This window comes from Gavialis gangeticus, unplaced genomic scaffold (assembly GCF_001723915.1).
Source record: "Gavialis gangeticus isolate Ggan-Ray unplaced genomic scaffold, GavGan_comp1, whole genome shotgun sequence".
Classification (NCBI taxonomy): Eukaryota; Metazoa; Chordata; order Crocodylia; family Gavialidae; genus Gavialis; species Gavialis gangeticus.
In genome coordinates, this window is record NW_017729022.1 from 67,919,675 (window position 1) to 67,932,058 (window position 12,384).

Consider the following 12,384-nt stretch of genomic DNA (forward strand, 5'->3'; position numbering starts at 1 on the left):
TTAAAAAAAAAAAAAAAAAAGGAATGGACAAATGTATAACAGAATCCTTTTGAAGAGTGCTTAAATATATATTGTCAAGACAAACATTATATATGCACAAAATCCTCATCTGTTTCAAATTACTTTCTCAAATGATTAATAGCTGGATGTTTTGAAAAACGTAATTCACTTATAATTTATGGTGTTGGTTTCCCTTTTGTGTTTTATTCAAAACAGAGCATGAAACTAAACTTCATTTCCTGGTTCTATTGAACTAAGAGGAGCAATATTGACTAAAAGGAGCAATATTGTCTTTGAGGTCCCCACTGCAGGAGTTAAAATCAAATGCAACAGTATTTCCATTGATGCTTCAAAACTTATGAAAATATTTCCATCCAGACAATTTTTTTAAATAAAGTTTTGCTTTTTAAAGCCAAATTTTGAATCTATACTTTTCCACTGTGTCCCATTAAAACACAATAAGCTCCTTCCAGACATGTAGGAGCTTTCTACACAGTTCCATAGCAAACAATGACTTAATTTTAAATGAAATGCTAGACAGCATTGGTGGAAGCTGCTAGCTCTACGGAAATGCTACCCTGTTTCGAGGGTAACTAGATTAGCTGACCCTTTACTGTAGAAATACCAAGCTGCAATCTGTAATAGTCTGAAATAGCCATGGAAGCTGATCGCCATTTCCCTTAAGATTAGTGTTACGGTGGCAATGGTAATGAGTCTAGATGAAATCATGAAAGTATTATAAAATCTATCAACCTAAAAAGCTATTCCTTAAATACAGAGAGGGATGTCAATCAAAAGTGTGACTTTCACAGTTAATTTTCAGCAGGACTAGGGTTCCTCTGATACATGTTGATTGCTTATCTGACGGTCCCATGGCAAATTTGCTGTCAGATGATAGCATGTTGGTTGTTTAACCTGAATGCCGCTGTGAAAGGAAATTAATTTCTGAGACAAATGAGATGCTCAAAGTGAGCAGAAGCTGAGCTATTGCATTGTTCTCCCCAGCAAGTAAGAGCGGAGTCGAATCAAACATTTTTCATGTTCTCATTCAGGGGGAGAAAGGTACTTCTCCCAGACAGAAGCTGCTGGATTGCTATTTATGGGGTAGGTGCCTTTCCAGCCAAAATAAAACCAAAAGTTAGAGCTTGATTCTGCGTGGCACTGACTGTTCTCAAATCCCACCCCTCCTCCTCATGTCCTTGTTGTGACAAGGTATGTAGCATAATTCATGGATTTGTTGGAACCTAACAGGGCCATGCCATGAGTGCTTCTGCTAAGGCCTCAAACTTGCAACCTCTGGGCTATTAACTGTGCACTTTAGCATCCATGCCAGCCCAGCTCCCTCAAATCCCACCAAAATCAGTGAGTACCTAGCATGTTGTAGGTTACAGTCATTAACCTGCTTTTGGGAAACAGATATTTATTGCAACCAAATTATTATAAAAATGCAACAATTTGGGTTCTGATCCTATTACTTGTGTGAGGGATTCTTGCTTAGGGAGCCCCATTAAAGTCAAGGCGAGTACTTGGGTGAATACAGACTGCTTGCAAATCAGACTTGATCTTGCTCTTACTGCAGTCAATGGCAAAAGTCCTGTTAGATACCAGTGGTCCATGACCAGAACCACAATAAGTTTTGCAGAATCAGATCCCGCATTTCATAAAACCTGTGCATGAGAGCCTTGAATTTTTCTAACCAGGGATGATTCATACATTAAATAAATACTTAAAATAAAGGGATCAAATCAAATTTAAAGTTAAAAAGTTAAGGGAAAAGAGGTAACACACATACAAAGACCTGTTCTGCAATGCTCACTGTCGTGCCATAAGTGCTTTTACACAGGCCTTTCCCTGAGTTTTGTTCTGCAGTTGAGGCTTGCTCTGTATCCTTATATGCAGCCTTTCACTTTGTGTGTGGGAAGAATGGATTTTGGATGAGTCCATTATTAGCATTCAACAAATAATAAATAAGAGCAACATATGCAAATCAGTATTTTCTTTTTTCTTTTCTTTTTTTGGCAACATGGAAAGCTGCTCTTTCAGCAGTCAAACCACTTCGGGCTCAGTCCTGTAAGGTGCAAGATATTTTGCCCTGATTTATCAAAGCACTTAAGCAGAAGCTTAACTTTTACTCAAATGGGCATGTGTTTAAAGTTAAGTACAAAATTAAGTGATATGATGGATCAGTCTAGAATGATCTGTACTACCCAAGTTTGAGCCTCTGGAATACAATAATTTTGCTGTAGAAATTTAAAATGAAGTGTAAAATTATTCAAGATAATTATTTTAAAGTGTTATAGTAGCTAATCATGGCATTAAGTATATAAAACTTAATAGTAGTAGTAGTAATAGTAGTAGTAGTAATACTTATGCCAGACTGAAGCACTGAGATATTTAAGTGCCTAAGGCTGTGGACAGACCTAACTTTCAACTGCTTTCAAAGAGCAGGTGGAAGATGCTGCTCAGGCCACTTGTTATGATCTGTTAGGTCTGCATCCTCCAAAGCCATACAAATAAGTTAAATCACTAACTTTAACCCAGAATGAAACAGAGCTAAAGTAGCAATGGTTTTGTTCCACCTATACTGCTATAGAATCATGAAGACATAATATGGTATGAAATGATGCTGGTATAACTGTTATATATGTCCATACCCTAAGCCAGGGGTTGTCAACTGGGGGTATGCATACCCCTGGGGGTATCTGGACGGGTCCTAAGGGGTATGCACAGGCGGGCGGGGATTGAGCATCATCACCTCCCAGGAGCAGGGCTGGGGCAGGGTGAGGGCAGCGGCACCCCTCTGCGGGGTGGAGAATCTCACACATGGCGCCCTCTGCCACTACACACTAGCCCGGTGAGCTTCCCTGCCCTGCAGAGGGGCGCTGCTGCTCTCGCCCCACCCCAGCCCTGCTCCTGAGAGGCAGCAGCGCTCTGTCCCCACCAGCCCATGCACCATCCCCACCTCCCTGCTCCGTGTCCAACTGTGTACTATCTGTGCCCCTCTGACCCCCCAGGCTCACTGTCCAGTTGCTGGGGGTACTTAGACTAAAAAAAGGTTGAAAACCCCTGCTCTAAGTGAGCTCCTATTTTGCCTTGTTCAAGTTCTAGAAAAACAGGGTGCCACCATATGAGACGCTTTACTGTGGAGCTGACTAATTAGTTCCGCAGTGAAGCATCACCATCCACATGTGCAGCCCTACTACGCCAGACTAAACTAATTAACTCTGCCAACACAAGTACTCTCCTATGGTGGAGTTATTTACTCCACTACAATGCATGTGTAGATGATGACCAGGCCTGGCTGAGGCACAAGGGTGCCACAATGCAGGGCTAGCTGCCAGCTAGCCCTGCACTATAGCATTCTTGTTCCCCAGCCAGCCTCTCTGCAGCATGTTGAGCCGGGTGGGAGCAGCTCTGGACTGGCAGGCTGACCCTCCTGGACCCCTGCCAGCCAGGGCTGTGCTGCCCTAGCTCAATGTGCTGCAGTCAGGGGCAAACATGCAAATGCTGCACCCAGGAGCAATAAACTCCAGCATGAACTGTGCTTGAGTTTATTGCATTGCATTAATAACATACAGATGTAGCCAGAATTAATGTAATTACTTCTGTATCACACTTTCATCTTAGCATTAAGACTAAGCTGCAGAAAATGGAGAGAAGGACCCACCCACTTTTTTCAGGAACTTGAGCAGAGTGGAATAGGATCATACATAGGCACCCAAGTACCATATAGATACATAATAGGTGGAACAGGACCTGGTCCTTAGAGTTTGGAGGATTTCCACCTAAAAGGGGTTGTTACAAACCAATTCATCATGCTCTTTCAAACTAAAACTACTAAAATTGAAATGTTTTAAAAGTAATTGATATTTCTGCATCACCTTTTATCCCCAAGGGATCCCAAAGTGCTTTACCATTAGCACCAGTCAAATGCAACCATCTTTTGCTGACCACTGTCAAATTAACATGCAGCAAAATTGTCAGCGAAAGGGAAGTACTCAGCAGGGACGTGAGGCACCTCTTTTTTTTAATGTGTCATCAGAAAGTGCTGTCTAGGGTGAATCCATAGAACTCTATTTCAAAAGAATGATATAATCTCCATGGCTGTTAAAGTATCAACATTTCCCTCCAGGAATCAGGGAGATTCATAATCCAACAGGTTTTTATTGATGGATAGTCGGAGAGACAACATTATTTCTAGATAAAGCTTTACAGGGATGTACTTGTCACCACCCAAAAGACAAGAAGACTAAAGGACTGGTAATGGACTAGGGAGATTTTCATGATGTATTAAATGAATATTATTAATATTAATATATTTGGCAGGGTTATGGTGAAATGAGCTGCGAGTATCCAGATAGGTTTTAGTGGAAAGGTATGCACATCACAAAGCTAACAGTCACGACTGCTCAAAAGTATGGGTGACATATCTATTTTTTTATGTCAGGAAATCAATATTCAAATCAACAGCAAGCTCTCCTAAGAAATTCTGATGGATTCTTCTGCACCAATTCAACTTAAACTCATTTACCATATTTACCTCAACATTAAAGAAACAAATCCTTAGTACTCCAGGGACAAAGCTTCATTTGAATGCATACCTGATGGAACTTTAGTTCAATATAATCAGGGGAAAAGTATTAAGAACCAGTTGTTTCCTCAGCTACAGTACTGGAGCTTGCTTTCTTCACTAGGCAGTCAAAACTACTGGCTTTTAAAGTTAATTAATTAATTTTTCTTTTTACCTGTTCACTCATGCTGTTAATGCCATCTGGCCCCAGCAAAGATATGGCCTGTTTAACTAGATCTGTTCGACCACAATTCAGCATTCTGAATCCCAAATCCTGCTTGAACTTAGCTTCTATGGCTACCGCATCCAGTTTTCGAGAAGCACAGAAGCAGTCGTCCATTCTGGGAATATAAAAAACAGCTATGTTAGAAGATAACAGAGGACAGATGTCAACATTTACAGCATAAATATTTCATTTTATCTTTGAACGATATAGGTACCCACAGCATTGCTCCATATCCACCTGTACGCACATTCACCCTCTTACATACTCAAAATTCTTTTGAATTAGTTGCAGTGGCAACACACTGGACACAAAATGCTATGCAAGTTAATGGTCATTGCCTTTGCCCCATCTTGCACAATCATGCATCTTGTAAAAGTCAGGAGTTATAGGCAACCCTTCATCTCTGCTGTATATATCATTCTTACTGAAAGCAAGTTCTCCTCACTGGTGGGTCAGATCTTAATTTCACTGATTCCCCCACTCCCCAAGTCCAACTAACTTCTGCTGGATTTGGGCCCAGATGGACGTTTATCTTTTACAGCTGAACAAAAAGTACAACGTAATGTTCCAAAGGATTTTATCAAGTTTTTTTTTTTTTTACTTCCATTTTCACAAGAAAGTCAAACCTCAGGAGACAAGCAGCAAGGGTAGAGGAGGAGGTTAGAGAAAGAGCAAGTTAGAAATTACTTAGACAAGCAGGATGTTTTCAAAGCAGCAGGGCTGGGTGGGATTCATCCTAGGGGTCCCAATGAATTGGCTGAGCCATTGGCTATTATCTTTGAGAACTTATAAGGGTCAAATGACATCCCAGTAGACTAGAAAAGGGCAAGTATAGTGTCTATCTTTAAAAAAAGAGAATAATAAGGACTCAAGGAATTATGAACTAGTCTGTACAACTCCAAGACCCAGAAAAATATTGGCACATATCAACCAAGAGTCTTTTTCTAAACATCTAGCACAGGACTGTCCAACTTCCAAGCAGCCAAGGACCGCACATCCTGCACGTTGCACTAGGGGGTGCCGCATACCATGCAGACCACAACAGCATGAGCCACAGGCCCCTTGGGCACCCTGAGCACACAGGTGCTTCCCCCCTGCTGCACTGCACTGCACGTATACCCTTGCGTTCCTGACCTACCTTCAGCTCACTTGTCATTGACTCTTCCCCACTACACTGCACTGCGTGGCTGCCTTGTGTTCCCCCAGTGCTGCAGGCTGTGCCATGCTGCTCTGCCCCATCCCATCCCCCGAAGCAGAGGCAGGAAGCAGAAGGCAAAGGAGGAAGAGGGAAATCTAGAGCCCTTGGCTGCCACTGCCGCTGCAGCTGGAGCAGTGGGGGAAGTGGCAGCCAGGTGGGAACCTGGAGACAGCAAACTAACCCACTAACCAGATGGATAGACCTGACTTGACAGATAACAAGGTGATCAAGAACAGCTAATATGGATTTATCAAAAGCAAGTCAAGCTTAACCAATCCGATTCTCTTTATGAAAAAGCGATGGGCTTCGTAGACGAGGCGATAGCAGCGGATATGATATAGCAAGCTAGGTAGAGTAGCAGCCACTTTGAAGAACAGGATTAATATTCAAATGACTGTAGTAAATTGGGAAAATAGTCTGAAACAAATCTGATGAAATTCAGTAAGGACAAGGGCAAAGACTGCACTTCAGATGGAACAATCAAATGTAAAGTGCAAAAAACAAAGTGGAGAAAGAATGGCTAGGCTATGGTATAGCAGAAAAGGACTTAAGTGTTATAGTGGACTGCAAGCTCAATATGGTCAATGGTATAATATTGTTATAAAAAAAGCTAATGGCCAACTGGGGTGTGTTATAAAGAGCATCACCTGCAATTCATAAGAAGTGATTCCTTTACTCTATTCAGCACTGGGGAGGCCTCAAGGAAGATGTGGGCAAACTGGAAAGAAACCAGAGGAGATCAACAAAGCTGATCAGAAGTCTAGAAAACATGACGTAAGAGGAAAAGTTGGATGAACTGGGATTATTTAGTCTGAAGGAAAAAAAAAAAGACTGGTAGGGGATTTGTTAACAGTCTGCAGATGCAAAAAAAAGTTGTTATAAAGAGGATGGCAATAAGTTTTAATAAAGAGGGCAGAAAAAGAAGCTTAAATGCCACAAGGGAAATTTAGGTTGGATGTAAGAAAAAACTTTCTTACTGTAAGGATGCTTAAATACTGATTATATAGGGAGATTGTGTGCAATCTCCATTATTGGATGTTATTAAGCACAGGTTAGACAAACATTTGTCTGAGATGGTTTACGCAGTGACATTCCTGCCTTGAGCATGGGGTCAGACTAGATGGTCTCTTGAGGTTTTCTGTGATTCTATGAATTATATTTATGCCGTCCTAGTGGTAGTAAATGCCTAGGGCAGAAAATGGCAGCCACAAGAACAAATAATGTTTAGCCTACTGAAAAACAGAGGGGGAAGAGAAGTGCTTTGGTCAAGTAGCCAGGACATACATAATGGAATCTTTAATGTCCATGCTGAGCACATAAGACATCAATTTTTAAGGTCTTACTCAAAAGATGCTTATGCAGCATACTGCAAGGAGCTCAATGTTTTTACCTCAGAAGATGAAAGGTAAAACTACCCAGCCTGCATGTGATTCTGCAGTTCCTGAGAGCACAGGAATTTCAGAATTGATGCTTATGCAACTCAGCCTCATCTTATTAAAGGACAGATTTGCTTCTTTCATGCTGGAAAACATGGTGGGAAGACGTGAAGTCCAATTCCTCAGCACTCTTTGGTCTGAACACCACTAAAGAGCTGTAATAAATTTTGGTTCTTAAAACTCTCCAATACCAACAGATCAAAAAAGAACAGAATACTGGGGAATGGAGAGTCAAGCATTGTAATAATACAGCAAGAGTGCTTATACAGTAACTTCTCATCTTTAAAGTACTTTCCCCAGATTAAGAAATTCTATATAATAAAGAACGGGCCATGTTGGCAGAGCAGTTAAAACATCTCACTACATCTCCAGAGGCGTGAGGTTGCACATTCGTCCTCCACCCAGATGTTAAGTAGCATCTGGTCATTTGGGCTAGGGAGTCAAGGTAGCCAGATGTGATGGTAGCCACATCACTCCCTTTTGTGCCACTGGCTACAAGAACTGATGTGCCTTAACTATGCTAACTCACTGAGCTTAAGTAGACCTTTAACCTTTTTGATATAGTGTAGAACATATAGTTCTACAAAAATATATCAGAGCAATAGTATTTCCATCACTGCTCCTACAGAATCTGTTACTGCAGAAAAAATGACCTTGATGATAGAAGAAGAGACGAAAGGGAAATGTAACATTTTAGCAAAAAAAAATATATCAACCAAACCTAGCAAACAAATGAAATTAGCCCAAAGCAACCATGTGGTTGGCCCCAATCCTACATCCTAATTCATGCACGAAATTGTATAGTCCCACTGATTTCAAGGTGACTGTTCACATGACAGCAAGACTGGATCCAGCACTATGTTGTATAAGTAGACATTTATGAAGATATCACAGGTAGAGCAGACTAACATGTAAAAAGAGGAAAGGTTAGTAACTGGCAGGTTTTGCACACTACTATAGCAAATACTTGGTGATTTGGAGAGGGTCAGAAAGGGACAGCTAAAATGCTAAAAGGCTTGGAAATTAAGGCCTACAAGGAACTGTTATGGGAGCTAAACATATAGGACTAGATTGTAGAGAGCGCTTTCAGAGGTAATGAGGTGTGAAATTGTGTGCACAAGAAAAAAGAAGTTTTTCCGTTAAGTGCAAATGAAATGCCAATGCAAGTGAAACTAAGATGCCTAGCCGCATGGCCAGTTTACAGCTCTTTCCACTAAAAGAATTCAGTAGCATAACTAATTGTGGGCAAGAGGGGCACTGGCCCTGGACGCCAAGTTAGAAGAGGTAGCAGAATCATTGCCACCCCCATGAAGCCTGCACCCGTGCAGCACTGTCATGTACAGAACTCCAAAACAGTTCCCAGCTGCTGCTGCTTTATGAGCAACAGCCAGGGTGGGCAAAGCACATGTACCACCAGCATCAGCAGCTCAGCCAGGACTGTGTAGGAATGAACCCTGGCATCGGTAAGGCTGGCATGGGTAAGACTACCCCTCCCTGTCCCCACTCTTGGAACCACACACCACCAAGTCCCCACCCCACTTTCCTGCAGGGTTTGCTCCAGAGGCCAACTCTGTTACACCACTAAAAGAATTCATGGCTTTTGAAAGTACCTAGGATGCTCTGTAGATCATTCTAGCCAAAGGCCAGGGCAATTTGTTGCAAAAAACAAAAACAAAACAACCCCTACCAAACAAGACTTCAAATCCCACCTGTTTTTTCTCTCTCATCTGCCTCTTTCTCCTTCCTCCTGCTGGGGTTGTTAAATCCATGGGAGACCCAAAGCTGGAGTAAGCGCTCCAAGAAAGATGATCCAAGAAATGTATGGGAGGCAAGGATTTGTTTTGGTGATATATTTTATAGGACCAAAAGCTTGTCAACCCTCTCTCCCAACTCAGCAGTTTGTCCAGTAAAAGATATCACAACCCCTACCCGTCACTCACCTCGCATGGATTTTTCTAGTAGTGATACGTGACAAGTCCCTGGGTTTTCTAATGTTTAAATGCTCCTTCCATTTGTTTGGGGGCTGGTGGATTTTTCATGCCATCACTAACTAAAGCAAAGGAGAATTTCTGGGGAGTCCTGCCTTTGGTCACCAGGCCTCATTTAAAAAGGGAGCTTCTCCCTCTGTGCTGTTCTACAGAAGCACTGCTGATTTGGGGGGAGGGAGGCACCTTTTCCTTTGCAGATCATTCCACAGTGGCTGCAGTTCTGCAGCCTCTATGACACTTAGTCATTTTTCTTTGTCTGGCACTAAGAGAAGAACCTATCCCATAGCTTAGGACATCACTACTTCATATACTAAAAGAGTCAGATGGTCTCCCTTGATAGGAAACCAAATTGGGACACTACACTCAGAGCTGTCATTACACAGAAAGAGTCCTCCCCCTCTAAAGAATCAGCCTTCATTCTACCTACAGGTCTTCTGTGGTCAGCAACCACAGAGGCTGTACAGGCTGCATGGAGGACTCAACAGCCTGGCCTGCAAGCCAAGCAGCAGATTTTCGACAGTTTTAGAGCCATTTTTGTTATGTCTGTGGTTCAGTGATGCTCAATCAGTGTGCCATAACACCCTGGAGTGCCTGAGTTCTTTGCAGGGGTTCCATGCAGTATCAGCAGTGTTAGGTGTGCAAACATGATTCACAAAATAAACCCAGAGGTTTCAAATAGGAATCAACAGTGTTAAAAGTATTCTGAACTGGTGTGGTCTCTTTGAGTTCTTTGCAACAGAAGAATTTCTCTATGACTTTTCTACAGTTAAAATCAAGTAAAAACTAAGAGCTGACATTTTCCGAGGGGCGCCTTGAGTCTAGCAAGGTGTGCCTTGAGTCTGAATGGGTTGGGAACCACTGCTGTAGTCACAAACACTGATCAATGCCCTCTTGCACACCACAACATACACTTCTCTGGTCATGCTGCCTATGCATATTGTAACTGGTCCCTCCCCTCATTTTGAAGCAAACACACAACAGTTTTTGTAAGCCAGAAAACTAGGAGCAGGTGAAAGCTTATTTTTAAACAACGCTGAGACCGTATTAATTTCCAATGAAATGTGATTTTTCTCCAAATCCTTTTTTAATTCTTCACAGAACTCTCTGCTACCGTGGTCACCATCAAAATCATTACAATGTTGCCATTGGACATAACTAACATTACTGTGGCTTTATATTGCAAACACCAGGGTAACATTAGTAACTTGCAAGTGGCCACAGTCAACATATTTATGAGAATCATGGCAGTTTGTCATACTCAGCAATATCTGAACCTTTGACAGGGTTCAAAAGATAATCCTCTTTGTATATAATGAATTCTGCTTACATGGTAAATTCTCTCTTTTCACTTTTTCCATATACACGCCATGAAAACATATCAACTTGCTTGGCTTTATTCCGGCAGCTTGGATTTAGGAATTTTTTCATATTTTTTTGGACTTGATAGAGAGAGCGCATGAATGCCTCTCTAAAAGTGACCTATTTGTTGTGTGACCAAGGTGGGTGGTAGTATATAAGGTATGAATGCAGTGCCTGCATGTTAACTATATCTAGCCATAGTTCTACATTGCATTCATTTTTAATTACTTGTTCTTTTGTGGGTTTATTGTTACAGTTGGCTATGGGTGTTTAAATTTAAAAAAATTTGCAATCCTTTGTCACTGTAAAAAAAAAGTGAAAACATTCTAAACCTGTTTTCAATTACACATCTATTCCATCCACATTTCATTTCTAAGAAATGAAGATTGGAATATAATAAGCAGAAAGCCAAATTTAGCTTTCCGTTAAAATCAGTGGGGTTGCATGTGTAACTGAGGATACAATTTCTGTATAGTTATCTGTGTTTTTTCCCCATCCGCTCATGAATGCCATCATGGTATCTTACTGCCAAAACCAGGGTGTGATCCCCAAATCCTTCAGTTAAAAGTCTACTGAACTATCATCAACTAAATCATCTGGGCAGTAGTGTAACATGGGATGGGTAAGCAGGGCCCTGGGTGCCAGCTAAAGGGAGAAATGCTAGAAGAACAAGGAGGAGCATCTCACCCTCCCACCCCAGGCTCCACCTGCACTTTCGAGCTGTAGGAAGCAGCTGGCGCAAGCAGTGCCATGGAGCACAAGGCATGCTGGGAATCACAGTTGTGTTGAATAGCAGTGGAGTTTGCTACAGCTGTGGGTGGGGGGCGAGAATTGACCCCATTTTGCCACCAAAATCAGTTTTTTGCGGGTTTTTTCCCCTCAATAAAAAATTGGGGTGAAAGTCCTGCCCCCCATCCCAGCAACAGCAAACTCCACTTCCACCCTGGAGAACTACAATTCCCAGAACACCTTGCACTCCAGGACACACTGCCTGGCCGCTGCTCCTGCTCACTGCCTCATGAAGCAGCTGGAAGGTAGGAGGGGAGGAGAGAAGGGAAAGCATGAGAGAGGACTGCCTTGGGCACATCCTTCACATGTTACACCTCTGGATCAGAGCACTTTGGTTCTGTGAGACCATCCACAAAGTCCTCTGTCCAAAGCATGCATGGCAGTTCAAAGTCCACAGGTGTAGTTTACCAGATTATATCATGCAAAACCAACACGTAGATTAATAATTAGTTATGAATACTAATTTGGAATGTTGGAGTTCTTTTGGGAAGGGAATTATCTTTTGGTTATGCATTTGCACAGTTCCCAGTGGAACTGATTCTTGGTCTATGACCAACATTTTTTGGTGTTACCACTACAACCAAATAATAAATAACCACCATCTTCATTTTGATTTAAATTTGCAGGTGCTCCTTTTTCAATGCTGTCCTATGAATGAGTGTGACATTTCTAGTAGTACTGGTAAGCAGGTCACAATGTATATACTATCCTGAAATTAGTACTTGTATTTTCAGTAATGGGGATAGTGAATAGTCACCTTGTTAATGGTGAAGGAGTAGTCTTTCTGTGTGTGTGTGTGTGTGTGTGTGTGTGTGTGT

The 12,384-nt window shown here is 41.8% G+C and overlaps 1 protein-coding gene across 1 annotated transcript in view; it reads right to left on the reverse strand.

Moving 5' to 3' along the window:
* BTBD11 (BTB domain containing 11) overlaps positions 1–12,384 on the reverse strand; it is a 356,390-nt gene that overhangs the window by 46,239 nt on the left and 297,767 nt on the right. The window contains exon 6 of the mRNA XM_019515813.1: positions 4,746–4,911. Within this exon, the coding sequence (XP_019371358.1) occupies positions 4,746–4,911 (166 nt within the window). The remainder of the gene's footprint in view (positions 1–4,745; positions 4,912–12,384) is intronic.